This window comes from Meleagris gallopavo, chromosome 14 (genome assembly GCF_000146605.3).
Source record: "Meleagris gallopavo isolate NT-WF06-2002-E0010 breed Aviagen turkey brand Nicholas breeding stock chromosome 14, Turkey_5.1, whole genome shotgun sequence".
NCBI lineage: Eukaryota > Metazoa > Chordata > Aves > Galliformes > Phasianidae > Meleagris > Meleagris gallopavo.
In genome coordinates this window covers 15656065-15672125 of record NC_015024.2, presented here as the reverse complement: position 1 = coordinate 15672125, position 16061 = coordinate 15656065, and the positions used below count along the sequence as shown (strand labels likewise).

General features: G+C 44.1%; 1 protein-coding gene across 6 annotated transcripts in view; it reads left to right on the top strand.

The window, feature by feature from the left end:
• The window catches only part of FOXP1 (forkhead box P1), a 301896-nt gene that overhangs the window by 224973 nt on the left and 60862 nt on the right, over window positions 1-16061 (top strand). For 4 of the 6 annotated variants that reach the window (XM_010718724.2, XM_010718728.3, XM_010718723.3 and 1 more), the window contains 3 exons: window positions 6490-6627; window positions 7702-7791; window positions 13043-13202. In XM_010718724.2, coding sequence (XP_010717026.1) covers window positions 6490-6627; window positions 7702-7791; window positions 13043-13202 — 388 coding nt within the window. The remainder of the gene's footprint in view (window positions 1-6489; window positions 6628-7701; window positions 7792-13042; window positions 13203-16061) is intronic. The other 2 variants (XM_010718729.3, XM_031555618.1) reach the window with 1 other exon arrangement.

The window sequence follows — 16061 nt, the reverse complement described above, 5'->3', positions numbered from 1 at the left end:
TTTTTGTTTTGTTTTGTTTCCTTTTTTTTTCTTTTCTGCCTTTCCAGCACATTTTCCTCTGCTAGAAGGAGGATCCGTAGGGCTTGTGCTGAGGTAGAATGAATGGCAGAAGAAGCAGAGCGAGCGTTGCACAAATCAGTGGCCCTGCTAATTGCTCCCCGCACTAGTTTGGGACGGATTTGCCCACAGTGATTAGGTAAGATGCTGTTATTTGGGAGGGACAGCAGCCCCCTCCCCAAACTGACAACGGGTTTTAATTTTTAAGCTTTATCTTGCCCTTAAATCTGAAACATCATTGTTCAAATAACTGAGAACAAGGTAAACCAACAACATCAAAAAGGTCGGCTTCTGTGATTTCTCAAGGGCTTGTTATTTTGTACTTTCCAATTCTATTTGATGTCTTGACAAAACAAGATGACACAAGGGAGAATACATTAAATTTTGATTTTCATCTAACCTGTTACAGTCGTGGCAGCTTAATTTCTTGTACTTTTTCCCGAAGACGGCTCTTTGCACAATTACTCTAATTGCCACACCGCGTTATGAGAAGGTTTCTTTGCAGGTTCCCCATTTGCCTTGATTTTTGCCAGGCGTTTTTTTCAGCGTGTTCTGACCTTTCACACGGCGAACTCGTCGCTTGGAGTGCGTCTTCATTAGAAGTAAATCAGCGAATGGCAAGATTGTCAGAGAAGCAACTGATGTTTTCTCATTAGAATCTAATTTGCAGCGTTGCGCTCAGCTGCGCCGTGCGGCCGTAGGTGCCTGCGCTAGGTGTGAAAACACGCACGTTTCGAGCGAGTAAAGTTTACAAGTGTTAGCAAGGCTCTGCTGGCAGGCACAGCACAGCCTCGCAGCGCTGCACGGAGCAGTGGGAGCGCTGGAGCTGCTGCCGGAGCTGCTGGCTGCCCACGGGGCCGGGCTGCCCTGGCACCGAGCTGTGCCCCACAGCCCTGCTGCTGCTTCCATCGCCGCCTTCTATTGTTCCATTAAGCTCTCCTTGGATGTTAGTGAGTGAGCACGCAGATGTGAGGAGTCTGACAGGGTGATCCTTCTCAGTGCTGGGGTGAGAGGAGCTTTTGAGGGTTTTCGAGGGCTTTAGGGGTGTTTTGGGTGTTTCTAAGCAGGGCTGCTTTTGGTTTGTTTCGGGGCAGAATATGCTGATCTAACATTTCCTAAACTCCTGGGGAAAAAAAAAACTGATTTTTTATTTTCCTTCTGTTTTTGTTTATTTATTTATTTAATGTTTTTCAACGGTTGCAAAATGAGCCCACTGCTAGGAGGCATGCATCGCAGGTTGTGAATTTCTCCTTTCTTTACGGAGCAGCAAATAAAAATGGTAACTTTCTAAAATGTGAAAAATGATGATGGTAATCTCAAGGTTGAAATCTTGCTGCGTTTATTAAATGGGTGTTTGGTTGTGTGCATTCCAGTTCAGTCTGTATTTGACAAATGTTAGATGTAGAGAGGATTTAATTTATGTAAACTTTATATTTTTATGCAAATTAAATGGGTATTTATTATAGCAGAAACAATTATCCTGGCACTTAGCGAGAAGCCCGGTATGCATGAGAAGTGGTAGATAAGATCAGATGTTTCATTCTGTAAACAAATATGAAAATATCCCCAATTTTCCTTTGCTGGAAGAGAGCGGAGAGGAAAGCAGAGATCCTGAGGTGCCGGCAGTGCCAGGACAGTCCATAGTGCTGCCTTCCGCGGGTCACAGGCAGATGATCTCTCCTGATAAAATATAATAAACAAAATTAGAATAATAAAATGCTAATTTAATTTTAAAGAGGCTTTCCCCCCCCCCCTTTTTTTTTTTTAATAGGGAGTTGCATTGTTACGGAGAGAACAGTTATGCTAATGACGAAGTACTTAGCTGATTTCACGTTAATATAATAAACATTACCTGTCCTAATGTGTTGTGCAGCATCACGGCAGAATAACCGAGTCTAAAAGTGAGATTCCGTTTTGCATAATGAACCAGAATGGCAGCTTCTGCCTGCACAATTCTTTCAGCAGCGTTTTTTGGCTGTTATTTGCAGGCTGACGTCTCATGTCACAGAGGTTTCAGGCTCAGAGTCCTGTGCTCAGCACTGTGCTGCTGGGTTCTGCTTTGTGGCACCGAGCTTTTCCCTCTGCCAGCACGGCTGTGCTTTCTCTTCTGCTGTGACACGAGTGCAGCTATTTTACATTCTTTTGGTCAAGAAATTTTTTTGAATTGCAAGAAGTCTCACACGTAATAGCTTTCTAATAAAGCAGCCGAGGGAATTGTTTGGGTTTGCCTCGCCGTGTCTATTTTTCTGGCAGTCCAACACCTTTAACTGCTCCTCAGCCACTCGCTGGGTGTTGGGCTGCGTTCTGCTCCATGTCACTTCTACCACAAAATCTTTAACTGAAGAATTGCCATTTGGAAATGCAAGGTGCCTGCTCTGAGGACTTCCTGAATTCAAGTGTGAGCACACAGCACAGGAGAAGGGGCTTTTCTGGCAGAGCTGTTCTCTGCGAATTGAGGAGATGCTCCCCAGCTTCCGTGCGTGCCTGCTAGTAGCTGACAAGGCCAGCACCGCACCCAGCAATGAAGGCACGTTGTGTGAAAATGCATGCTTTTTTTTTTTTCTGCACTCCATATAAGATTGAACTCCTTGAAATTATTTGGCTAGTATTTAATTATATTAATATCAGAGAAAATGGGGGAACGTAGATGATTGAGTAGGTCTAAATCATTTCCATCCCCGTGACACTTGTCTGAGCAGTGCGCGGCGGTGACAAATGCATCCCGGCTGTAGTCCATGGTGAAGTGAAAGGCGAGCTTGGCCCAAGTTGTGCAAGGTTCCCCACCCGTGCGAGCAGAGCTCGGGGTGGGGAGAGAACAGGCAGGCTTGGGAGGTGTGGAGCAGTGGCAGAGGGACCCGGGAGACAGAGTGTGGCTGAAAACAATTTTGAGTATTAAAGACGTTTTTTGCCGTTGCTGCTATTAGCATGTCAGCAGGTCTGTACTAGCACAGCTCCCAAAACTGACTTGCAGCTGTATTTTTACCTTTGCTGCCAGGTTTACATGCAGCTGGGTATCTACCACACCCTATTGTTATCAGTCAACAATACCAAGAGTGGTTCATTAATCATATCAATAACAACAATCGTGTTTCATGTAGAAAACAGAAATAAACAACTGAGGGGGGGCGAGGAGAGGGAAGAAAGATTGATTTCTGTCCTGCATGTTAAGTTAGCATTCTTTAAATACATCTGCCAGTACTTTAATTTGAACTTCAACTCCCTGAAGGCAGTAAGACGGAATTATTTTAGTTCTTCATAAACTGCCTTCTGTGATTCATTGTTAACTCATAAAACACACTCATTTTCATGTACTTAAACAGTTAAGCCATTTTCAAAGTTGGTTTGTAATTTTTTTGGCAACACATTTAAGTTGACATCTGAGAGATAGAAATCTACAATTAATTTATAGCCTTCAGTTTAGGTTTCATTTACTATCAGACAAAATATCAGAAATAAATATTTTTTATCTAACGTAATGCAAAGTATATTGCGCAGTATCTAAAATAAAGCTTAGTTTTGACTGAATACACTCAAAAAGGGACCCATAAATATTAGAGAGCCGTAGTTAAGAACTTACATGACTGTTTTAAATACTATTGATTTAAACCACTGGCTAGATTTTATGAATCAAAGTGTAATTTCCAAGCTTTGGCTATATTTCTCATCGCTAAAGCACTCTCTCTGGTGTGCCTTTAGCAGCTTTCCAGACATTCAACACGGGATTAAATGATAGTAGTTACAATGATCAATAGGTTAAGACCGGTACAATCACTCTTACCGCTAATGACCTCGGTAGTAATGGGTAATAAAGTGTGGGCTATAATAGCCTATTGCTGGAGCTGCATGCCCTTTGATTCCCAGTATTACTAGGGACTAGCTACATGAAAAAGTTGGACGTTGGGAGTTAGGAGAGTGGATATATAGGCCATAATTCTTAACTGTTTAAAGGCCTCCAACGGTAGGTGTGCCCACGCTTGTCTGGGGCGCGTGTCGTTTTTAACACGGCGGTTTCTGGGTTATTTGAATTTCCTTGCTCTGTAGGATGCTTCCACCATGAGCCGGAGTTCAGGGGAAGCGCAGCTGCTGCCTGCTCTGACAGATGAGAGGCAGGACCTTCTTGAAGCCACAGGCGGGGTGTGAAGATGTGGTTGCAGCCGGTAGAACAAGGTCGAGCAGAGCAACGCAGACCTGTATTGCTAGGTGGGCCTTGTTTATTCACACGTTTGTGAGTGTTTGTATACACACAGACACGTTGCTTCCCTCCCTGGTTAAGTGCTGCTGTTTGAGCAGAGCGTGAGCAGCTGGGAGATTCTTCACCGGAAGGTACGTGGCCGCCGTTCAAAGGCAGGGCCGAATCCTGAGATCTGTCCTGAGATAAATGTGCAAAAGAGCTGTGGAAGTGAATGGGAGTTGTCTCCACATAGCTGCTGGCAGAATGCGGCCCTGCGTATTAATCACCCGCATGTAGGGTTTACAGCACCCCACCCTATTCCTGTCTGTATCCCTGCTTGTCGTCATAAATCTGACCGAGGAGTATTTGTGTTGTATATCTTCCAAGAATGGCACAGAAAACGTACTTAAACATGCTTCCTTTTCTGTTTGCTCAGTCCAACTTCAATGTAAGGTAGTACAAACCCCAGGGTAAAGTAAACTTCTCTGGGGATGGGAATAATGAAGGTGAGTCAGGCTTCGGGGCTAAGATACTGACTACGGCATTTAATGAAATAATTTTCTGCTGCCAGAAAAGTTCCTAACAGCGTATGGATTAAGATCCTGTGAGTCGATGGGGTTCCCTGTTCCAGTGGGTCGGTGCCGTTAGAGCTGGGGGCGGCGGTACTGCACTGCCAGGTTGGTGGTTCTCCCATGGATGCAGTCTTAGAGGGACCGAGTGTGTCCATCCTTCACTGTCTGTTCCTCAGCCTTCACACCTGCCTGCCCCAGTGTGGGCAGCACGAGGTCCGTGCTGGGACGCAGGGGATTCGCTCTGCGCCGCGTTAATGGGATGTCAGTTTGCTGGATGTGTCTGCAGCACGTTCTGTAGGCAGGGTCTGGCCCCGGCGCATGGCATGTACACAACAACACAGGGCGATGTGTGCTGTACATAAGTCTGACCTTCAGGAACCATTTTTAGTTCATCAAAATTAGTGATGCTGAGAAATCAGGACATCAGTGCATAATGACTGTGAAATTAGGAATGAGAGCTTGCTATGCAAATGACAGGACAAATCATGTGAAAAAGTCAAGATAAACTGCACATTAAGACATTATGTTACATAAAATTAATACTGCATTTCTCCCTTGCTTACTAGTACCCTGGAAGACTTTTTTTTAAGCTCTTTTATCTTCAGATCAGCTATTGTCTGCTGATTTTTTAAAAAGTGGTGCACAGAAAAAGTGCTAAACATGTTATTACCTTTTATTGTAATACATGAGATGACAGGAGATCCTTTTTAACAAAGTATATCCTTTACTGCTTTTAGTTTTGTGCTGTCACGTATTTGATCTGAAACTATAGAAAAGTAAGGTGCTTAAATATTACTGTTAAAACTCACAGGGTTTTGTCTTTTCTTCCATTGTTTTTTTTCTTCCTTTTCCTTTTTTGGGGTGGAGGATAGAGGGGTGGGTTTCTGGGGAAATAGTCTTCTTGCATTACTAGGACTGACAAAATGGTTCTCATGTAGTCTGCAAATTAAACACAAGTGCAGTGATTATTTTGAATAGCTAAATTACATTCTAGAAAGCTTGCAGAATTCATAGCATTGTCATTAGGTATCCGCTTGAATACAATTTGTGTAACCTTGGCCAAGACAGCCTGTCATTTTAATGTCAGTGTTTTATCTGAACAAGACATCATCCTTTCAGATACAGTGTACAGGTTCCTTGCAAAGATGCCCGTGCAGAAACGTGTTAACAGTTGCAAATATGAAATGCTATCAAGTTCATCACTGTAGCTGTTTGTCACTGAAATGTCATGGAAAGCGGCTTTTAATGGTATCTCACATAATATGAAAGAATTGAAGACATCTGTATGCTGGGTGAATATGGAATGGTAAAGACATCGCAGTAGGGCCTTTCTGTTAAAATTGCATGGGAGTGTAGTGCTGTTATTCACATCGCTGAGCCTTCCTTCAATTTTCTTAAAAACCTGTCGTAATAGGGCCTAGATCCCATCAGCACGGGATACTCGGCTCTTGGATTTCTGTACGGCAGGGAGGGGCTTTCCAGGAGGGAATGCTCTGAGCTGACAGTTCCTTGTAAAAATAAATAAATCTTAACAGGTTTTGCTGTATTGCTGTCTAAAGAATTCCCGTTGTCATAATGCTCTGCAGAGAGGAAGCTGGGTGGCTGGGAAGCGCGGGTCCCTCTGTGCTCAGGGCAGGATTGTGCCTCCCGCTGTGCTGCTCCCTGACCACCATTCTGTGTCCCCTGCAGGTTCCCGTGTCGGTGGCTATGATGACACCTCAAGTGATCACTCCCCAGCAAATGCAGCAGATCCTCCAGCAACAAGTGCTAACTCCCCAGCAACTCCAAGTCCTGCTCCAGCAGCAGCAGGCACTCATGCTTCAACAGGTAATTGTTGTCTTTGCAGCCCCTGGTGGGTGGGGGGCTTCGCCTCGTGCTGCCTGCTGGGGAAGACGGCTGCCCACGTCTCAGGGTCTGTACTGCAGGGCAGCCACGCTCTGAGATGAACCGACTGCTCTTTTGTTTTTAGTTCTAGAAATAGCTACTGGAAGCAAATCCAGGGAGCAGTGCTAGGAGCGTTTCCAAGATCAGCTAAATAATACAGCTGCATATTTAAGTGTCAGGACTTCAGCAGATGTCCCTGTTGATTTTGCCTGCATCCCTCCGAAAGTACGGCGTGCCCTGATTAATTGGAATAAATGAAGTAGTAGGGTAATATTTCCCATTTTAGACCTTGCTACATCCACGTGGGACCGTAAAGGGCCATTGAAACAGTGACAGTGAAACTGAAGAGGTTTGCAAGCCTCGGTCCGTTTAATTTCAGCCAACATGCGCTGCACAGTGCATTGGTGTTCCTCTGTGTCCTGCATTAATGCATAGCCCTTTCTTAGCTGAAAGTTGTGTGCTGTCCCTGGGTTACTGTGGGGTTCACGTTGGCCCGGGCTCATGAGTCAGGCTGGCAAGAGCACCCACCAGACTGCACCTTGTGTGTCCCCTCCCCTCTGCCTTCATCCCACAGTGCAGCGTGTGCGGTGTGTGGTTGAAGCAGGGAGGGGGAGAGTGTTTCCCAGAATGTCTGTGCATGTATTGAACAACACTTAATATAGTCAAACCCTATCATTTAGAAAGCATGTGTGTTTCACAACAGAGATTCGCCAGGCTCTCTCAGCAAGGGCATTTTGGCTTTGTTGTTACAATCAAAGGTCATTCCTTGCCTTATTTTAATTAGTTTGTGTAGAAAATGGTATGTTTTTCATCAGTTCATTTTGGAGATTACTTTTCAAACGATAATGCCAAGAATAGTCAGTGTGCACTGAATTTATTGTCGAGTTTCAAACTAAAGGTCAGACCATTACAGATAAAAGGATGCTATTTTTCAAATCACAGTTTGTGTGTTACACCAAAAGGGACACTGAATTGGCTCTCCACTTTGTTACTTACCATCTTTCCTTTTCTTTGTAGCAGCAGCTTCAAGAGTTTTATAAGAAACAACAGGAACAGTTGCAGCTTCAACTTTTACAGCAACAACATGCTGGAAAACAGCCTAAAGAGGTACAGACAATACCCATTTTACTTTCAAACCACAGATCCCAGAGGACTGTCTAGTGGCTATTAAGCTGTCATTCATCTTATAAATGATGGCACAACTGAACTGACTCTATCGGGTCTCAGCTTTCAGATTTAGAGTTATTGTCCTGTTTTCGCCTGTATTTTCCTGTGCTTTCCATTTGCTTGCTGCCACATATTTTATAGCTGGGGAGCACGCCTTGATGTTCAGTATGAGTACTGGAGCAAGCATCTGGACTTGTATCTTGGGAGAGTGCTTTTGGAAGTTAGTTATGTTGTAGAGGGGAGGGGGCAAAGAAGCAGGCCTAGCTATGGGGCTGTTCTCTCCAGGCAGAGAGTTCTGTGAGATTGAGTTTGAACTTGCAGTTTTCAGCCAGAGAGGTTCTATCTGCAGGCTGCTTGCAGCATGGGCTCAGCAGAAGGGACTGTGCTCAGGCAGTGTTTGTAGTGAGCAACAAGAGCTGAAATGCCAAGGTAGGACAGGAATGCCATCTCATTGCAGGGTGTTGTGCCTGGGAACTGCAGCACCTTGTGATGCACAATGTCTTGAGACCTTGCACAGATGCCTCCACGGTCCATGCTGGGAACAGGATGGCGAAGGTGGTTTTCTGCACATACGGAAAACACACTTCTCCTTTCTGACTGTCTCACTTTGTTGATTTTGGTGTGCTAAAATTCAGTTTTGCTATAATAACACGCGAAGGTACCACCCTGGTATCTGTGGTCCTGAGGAGTTTGAGACCTCCACCTGACATCACCACTGACCAGTGTAGGTCCTAGAAAGCTGCCCCTTGGCACGAGATGCTGTGCGATGCCCACCGATAGCAGCAGCGGTTACGTTGCTGTTCACGGTGCTCGAAGCACATGCCAGTTTCTCACCCTCCCAAATTTTGGTGGATCATGCCACCTGTGCCAAGTTTCAACCCGGAGCGAATTTTTCCAGCTGAGTTATAAACCCCTGAAAACAGGGGGTTTATAATGAAAACGCTGACACAACCTTAGCCATAGCGCGCTTACGGGCGCCTCTATAATAAAAAGGGAACAGATTAAAAAGTGTCTAAAATGTAAATCTAAAGGACTAACAGTAATTAAAATGGAAATGGCACAGGGAGGGAAGGCATGTAATTGTGAGATATCACTGTGCAGAATGCTCTCAGCTTTGTTTTGCTGGCTGTTTTTCTAATTCAGTAGGGCTTACTCATCAGTGGCAGTTCAATGCGCGTTAATGACTCTGGGATGCAGGCATCACTCTGGACAAAGAAATGATTATTGTGCGGTCAAAAGAAGTTCAAAGACAAGAAGGGAATTTCAGTTTTTTCCTTAGAGATCCACATTCAAGAGCATATAAATTAAGCCAAATGTTAAAAACCACAGTCTGAAAGCTGACTTCAAAGTCACAACTCTCTAATTAATGAACTGCGAGCTTCAGTTTGGACAAGTCGTGGTTTGATGCGCCCATAAATCAACATGACAGGTCTGTTTCACAGTCTCAGACAGCGCTTGTCATTGAGTCACATCAGATGTAAACACAGCAGAAAAAAGAGGGAATATGAAGGAGGTGCAATTGATCAACAGAATTGGTAAAAACCCACTTTTGAAACGCATTATGCATGATCACAGGAAATGGCGATAGCCTCAAGAGGCTTTCTCCTTCTGCTGTTGCTTTTTTGAATCAGATTTCTAACAGCCTTCAAAAGGGAGAATAAGAATTATGGAGCTTCTCCCCTGTGGCTGGCAGGCAATAACCCCCTGTTGTTATTTTGTGCTTCTTTCTTTTCAAAGGCGTCAAAATTTAGTTTTTTAAAGATCTTTAACTCTATATTTGAAGACAAACAATAAAGGGCTGCCACTGTCATTCTTATCAGTTACCAGGGATTGTATTTTTTCTTTCTGTTGCCACTTCTTATTAACCTCTTATTTGGTCTATTAGACATAGTTTTGAATGCAAGCCTGCATGCTGGGAGAACATGAAAGTTCAGATGAGCTCAGAGGGCAGATAAAGAAATTTGAAGGGGAAAGTTACACAGCAGAATGAACGATAAAAGTTAACTCTTCTAAATTGCTGTTGTCAGACAGGAGAGCATCTCAGACACAACGATGAGGGCTTGGAGCTTGGAGAAAAATACTTTGTGTTAAAAAAGACGAGAAGGCAAGTTAGACAATGTGATGGCATTTCAATATCTAACACACTGGTTTACTGTGGTCGCACTTCTGATATTACACTATCGAAAGTAACAATAAGAAAAGACTCCTTCCTGTTCTAAGAAGAGCAATTTAACATGGTAGTGGGGAGCAGAACAAGGGGCCTGAGTCTCTCCAGCTTTTTCTCGGCTCTTTTTTTTTTTTGTCTGAGGGTTTCAACAGAGGCCCGTTTCCAGAGCAGGCTTGCTTGGCCCCATTTTTCCTGCATGGAGGAGGTTATTCTGGCTGAATTAGCATGCACAGTGGGTCACAAAGTGCATTCGTGTGGCCTGGTGGCCGCGGTGCGGACACGGTGAGGCTTTGTACGCTGACAGATGGAGCAGGTCTGCCAATCTACGTCATTCTGTATCATGGCACGCACGACTGCTGCTGCTGCCCCATCCCAAAAGGAGGCATATACACCCTGTGCCCACAGCCCCACACTGGAGAGGGAAGGGCCCAACCCGGGGGCTCATGGCCACAGCGCTGCCCCCCGGCCTCCAGGCCCGGCCATGCGGGACGTCTCCTGGGCACGGCCGTGTTCCTCCAGCGGTTGTGACAGTTTATGTTAGGCTGCAGGGAGGGACCGAAGAAAGGAAAACAGACCTTTGACAGCAGCTTCAGGGAGGGGACCAAAAATGCGAGTTTTATCAGGGTATTTCAGCATTTTAACACTGACTACTGACCTGACAACAGGACTGCACTGAGACCTTTTTTGTATGCATTCAATTGTGAGAAGTAAACAAACTGACTTGTATCCTGTGTTTGGTAACTGGGTGGGGAGCGCAGTTTGGCAGCGCGTGTTGCTTTTAAATTCTTTCTTGGACAATGGGCCTTGTATACTTTTATATCCTGGCTTTTCAAAGTAGGGCGCGTTCAGGAGCTTTTCTTGGGATGGCTGAGAAGACAACCACAGGCATCACTCGATTTATATAAAGTCGTTTTTATGTTCCTTCTTTTTTGATGCCAACTTTGCACTCAGATGGCAAATAGGTAAAATACAGACTACTGTAATTTATTTTGTTTCACAGAATACAAATATCACTCATGTATATATATATACACACACATACACACATGGACTATGTATTAATTAAAGGTCCCTTCCTGCTCTGAAGATTCTATGATTCTGTGTATATTTGGAGTATGAGCATCTCTGGAGGCAAACATTGCTCTAACTGCAGTATAACCGTTGCTGCAGCTCACATTCATCCAGTGCTGTTGCAACAGCTGGATCTGTCTGAGCAAGCTGTGGCAGAGAAATGGAAACTCCGAGTTCCACTATAGCTAAACACTTGTTTGTTTAACCGTTCTCAAAGTTATAGATTTTCTCTGGATAGAAGAAAAATTAACTTGCCTGTCAGTACAGTTGTAGGCATGCAGTTTGTTGTAGTACAAAGATCGATGGGGTGTTGAAAGTACAAAAAAAGCAATAGGAGGAATTTAATAAAAATAGTTGCTATTGCCCTTCGCTTTGCCCGGTGATGTTTTATTTAAAAAGCAAACGGCAGTGCTGTGGCTGTGTCACGCTCAGCGTGGCAGGCCGGAGCTGCAGTGCCTTGGCAGAAGGTGGGGCCCCGGCCCCTGGCTGGTGGCTGTCAGCCCCGCTCCTCTGACCCGGGTGGATGTTTCCTGCTTGACACCAGCAGGGAACGGGGCCAGCGATCCTCTGCAGTGATAGCAGGGAAGGGCAGCAAAGCGCTCTCGGTATGGCCAGGGTTTATTTGAGAAAGTGTGGAGTTTTGCAAGAGTTAATTTTCTTTCCGTAATTGTTAGCCATAATGTGTATAAGACCTCCACCTTGATATGATTCCTAGCAGATTAGGGATATTAGATAATTTCCTTCTATTTATTGTACTACTGCACTGTATTATCTTTCTATCACTCAGATAATTACTAAGGAAATCTACATTAATTTTTTTTGGCTAGCACAAGGAACTGCTAAACACTGGCATGATGTATTGATGTTTTACACAACAAAAGTTTTCCTCCTGTCATTGTACAATAAATAAAAAGATATTTATCAAAACGCAAAGCCTTTCATGGATTTTAAGAACAAAGCAAATAAAACACAAGATGAGCACGGAAGCAAAACCTAGAGGCTTGCTTAACTGCACAAAATTAAGGACTCAGAAGCCTGGAGTACTGTACATATTAAACACTCACATTCAAGTAAGATGTTGTTTGCTAAATTATGAATGTGTGTAATTAAAATCTAGTGGCTGTTTCTATGAAAGATTTACAATGTTATTTCATCGTTTGTCATGGCTAATTAACAATATTAGATGAAGTTTTTCTTCTTCAAAGGTCTGATTTTTTCTCATTTATTTATGTCAGAAGTGATAAACAGAGTAGTTAAAAGCTTCTCTGGGTACAGTAGTGAGAAAAGCAACATGTTCTTTTACACCTCGAAGGTTCAAGGTTCATGTCCCTGTGGAGTAAATCAGCTCTGTCTTCTTTATAGTGAAAATAATTAAAAATTTCAAAGCACAGAAGTAGCAGCCTTAAATACAGCAAGGAATAATTCTGAACATAATGGTATTGTTGCTTGATGGATGGATAAGAGAGAGTAAGTATAGGATAGCATAAACGTAGCCAGTGGTGTTGCCTTAATCGCTGAGATGACCCTTGCATGAGCAAACAGAGCAGAGTACAGGGCTGTAGTTGGTGACGTCCAAGTGTGATGTGGTTACGTGGAGTGGCTCTTGCGTTGCGTATGTTCTTTGCTTTGAAGAATTGCCCGTGATTTTAGCAGCTGCCAGCAGAGTTTTGCTTTATCTGACACCAAAAGGCAGCCGCTTCTGGGGTAAAGCTCAGTCGTGTGGACCAAGAAACGCTGCATATGTTTTTAATTGGGTTTGTAGGAGAGATTAGAAATTGACTGCAGCCCTGTTCGTAGCACCAGCACTTAAGCAAGTCTTGGTACTGGGTGGTGGGCTCACTGTCATTTCTCAGTACCAAGTGACTATGATCAGTAGTTGCTGTGTGTTTAGCCAGGGATCCCTATTAATGCTTTTCTCTTTGTTGACAAATGTGCATTTTTTTTCTTTTCCAGCCCCAGCAACAGCAGGTGGCTACGCAGCAGTTGGCCTTTCAGCAGCAACTCTTACAGATGCAGCAGTTGCAACAGCAGCACCTCCTGACTTTGCAGCGTCAAGGGCTGCTAACAATCCAGCCTGGCCAGCCTACTCTGCCTTTGCAGCCCCTTGCACAAGGTAGGTGAGGGGTTGGGGAGCTGCTGAGCAAGCAGATAGCATGTGCACACCAAATTGTCACTCAGTAAGCCAGAGAGTGATCTCATAGGCTCGTAAAATAAGAAACAAAGAGAAATCCTGACTGGCAGAGTGGGCATTGTGAAGGTATTCTTGAGAAGGGCAGCACTGAAATTGTGGGCCATGCTTGCTAGCAGGAGGCAGGCGGTTTAGTTTGGATTCATTTTGCACAGCTATATCCTGGTGAACTTGAAGCTGCCGGTTGTACTATTCTGGACTTGAAATCCCCCACGGGAGTCTTCCTCATAAAATTTTGGTGCTGGGTTCATGGCTTAGGATGGCTTGAGAGCAGCTTTCCCTTCATTTTTTTGTAAAGTGCTGTCTTGGCCCTTTCTGACTTCATAGCTGGTGCAGAACTGGGCACAAAACAGTGCTGACCACACGCTGCTGAGTGTGGAAATGGGATTGCCCTTTTCTGCAGCTGGAAGGGGAATGTGACAGTGTCTCCTCTTTGTGCATGTTTGTGTGTCCTTCCTTTCACTGTCTGTACATCATAGCTTCGTTCTTCCCTCCACACAGAGGCAAATTGGGATTGACTCCATTTAATTTAAATGTTGTTATACTGGTGTTACTGACAATTAGATCCTCCTACGTCTTTATTCAGTCCTGCACTATGTAAGAAGCCACCGGTTTGCTGAAATCCCTATTTTTTTTAAGATATTGATACATTGAAAGCAATAGCTACTCAAATCACAATACTTTTGACAGTAATTACAACCTAGATTTTTTTTATTCTTTCTTTTCTTTCTCCATGGCTATATTTATTTATTTATTTATATTCCAACTCAGTTTCTCTGCAAGCTTTGGAACATTTTAACAGACATGCTTGAGCTCTGTCTGTTGTCACTGAAGCTGGTGGCTCAGTGTTGGCACGGCTCAGGGAGGACCAGGTCTTTCAGCCAAGATGCAGATATTTCTGAATAGCTGTGCCTTTTCCTTTCTTTTGCCCCATAATAAATTTAAACACTCACCTCAACAACTGGAGTCAGCTCAGCTTGAAATGATTCGGGCTCTTCAAAGCAGCCTTAAGGCTGCTACTGGTTGCTAAACCATATAATGTATTTACATTCAGCTCTGGTTAAATGGGGTTGGGGGTGAAATTGCTTCTGTTCTTTGCCCTCCTTTTTTATGTGTATTAGAGCTGCAAAAAGGAGAGCAAGATGGCTGGCAAATGTTAACTGACATAGATAGAGGGAGAGAAGGGTGGCGAGCAGGGACTGCTCTGCCAGGTGGCTGGTGTGGTTTACTGAGGCTTGTTTTTCATTTCTGCACGACCCACAGAGTGTTGGAGCCCCTAACCCTGCATGGGAAACCCACACTCCCAGACTCAGACCCCTGGTGTCCTCCCAGCTGTGCACTCGTGGTGCGCAGGCAGGCGGGTTGTGGCAGCAGCAGCTTCTGGCCTGGGACAGGGGTTTGTCAGTCACCATCGGTGTGCTGAGATGAGTTTGGGAAAATGGGCAGGTAGACAAATGCCACTTATGTGTGCAGAATGTTGTAACACGCATTAATTACGCTTTGGATTTATTGTTGGAAACACCACAAGCTGTTCCCACACGCCCACTGGACTCCAGCTTCAACCTTTCTAATTTTTCCCACAGCTCCTATACTATTAAGTTTGCTCAGTAAGGTTCATTGTGTGGTACATCAGTTAAGCTGTCCAAAGGAGGGCAATTGGGCAGTGACAAGACACGCTCATGTGTAATGTGAAAGAAATGAATGTGGTGATGCATGAAGTGTAATCTGTGCAGTAACACATCGGAGACACCAGTAGGTAATTCAGCAGTCGTGGCATTGATTGATACGGTTAGCAGCCAAGTGCCACTATTAGTCCTCGCCGCATTGGGAAGAAGCCTGTTTGTAGCCAAGGGGTGCCAGAACAACACAAACACAAACAGGAGGGCTGGGAGGGCTGCTCTGTGCAGGGAGGTGAGCTGTGGGGTGCGGCGCTGGCTGGGGAGGAACAGGAGGATTCAGGCAGTTTGCAATCCAACACGATTCTTTTTTATCAGAGAGACGATGGCTTAAAACTGATGTCATTACGAGGTTTAAATCAACTTTCTGCTTGCTTGAACATGGTCACCTGGGTATGGAGGTACAAGGACACAAAGAGGTTGAGCAACTCTGTTTGTCTTTGAGCTGGTGATACCTGGGGTTGGGAAATTGAGTTCTGTGAGCAGTAATCTGTCAACTGTCCCCACAACATACATTTTTTAAACCTGTGCCTACATTTTCTTTCATAATGAAGGGGACTGGTTGTCCTGAAAAATGCAACGAGGAGCCAGGGCTATAGTTTAAAATAATTGGTAATGGACACTTCGTATTTAAAAAATAGATACCATCCCTTTTTGTTTTCAGAACAGTGGGCAAGAGTAAGACAGATACTGCAAGCGTGCATGTAAAAAGGAAAATCCAGCTCTCTAGTTAATGTAGCTATGAATTTAGTTAAGAGCATCTTGCTTTTTATTCCTAAGTATCTGTAATAGGAATAAATGTTAAGAGAGAATGCTACTTCATAAGTGATTTTTGTTCTGTTTTTAGAACTAATACATCGTTCATAGCTGCATTTTAGTTGGTGTACTTGCCTATTGTCTTACACAAAATAGCACATCCTTTAATGTTATATTTGTGTAATTTTTGCTGTTCTGTGTTTAGACACACCTATAATCTAGATTTTACATCTCTGCATAGTAGCAATTTAAAAACAGACCGCATTTCAGCAGTGCTCTGAGCTGCGAGAGCTCAATCTTTAGTATCTGTAAAATGAAACTGCAAATCACACCTCAGATCACAAGCAAGTGA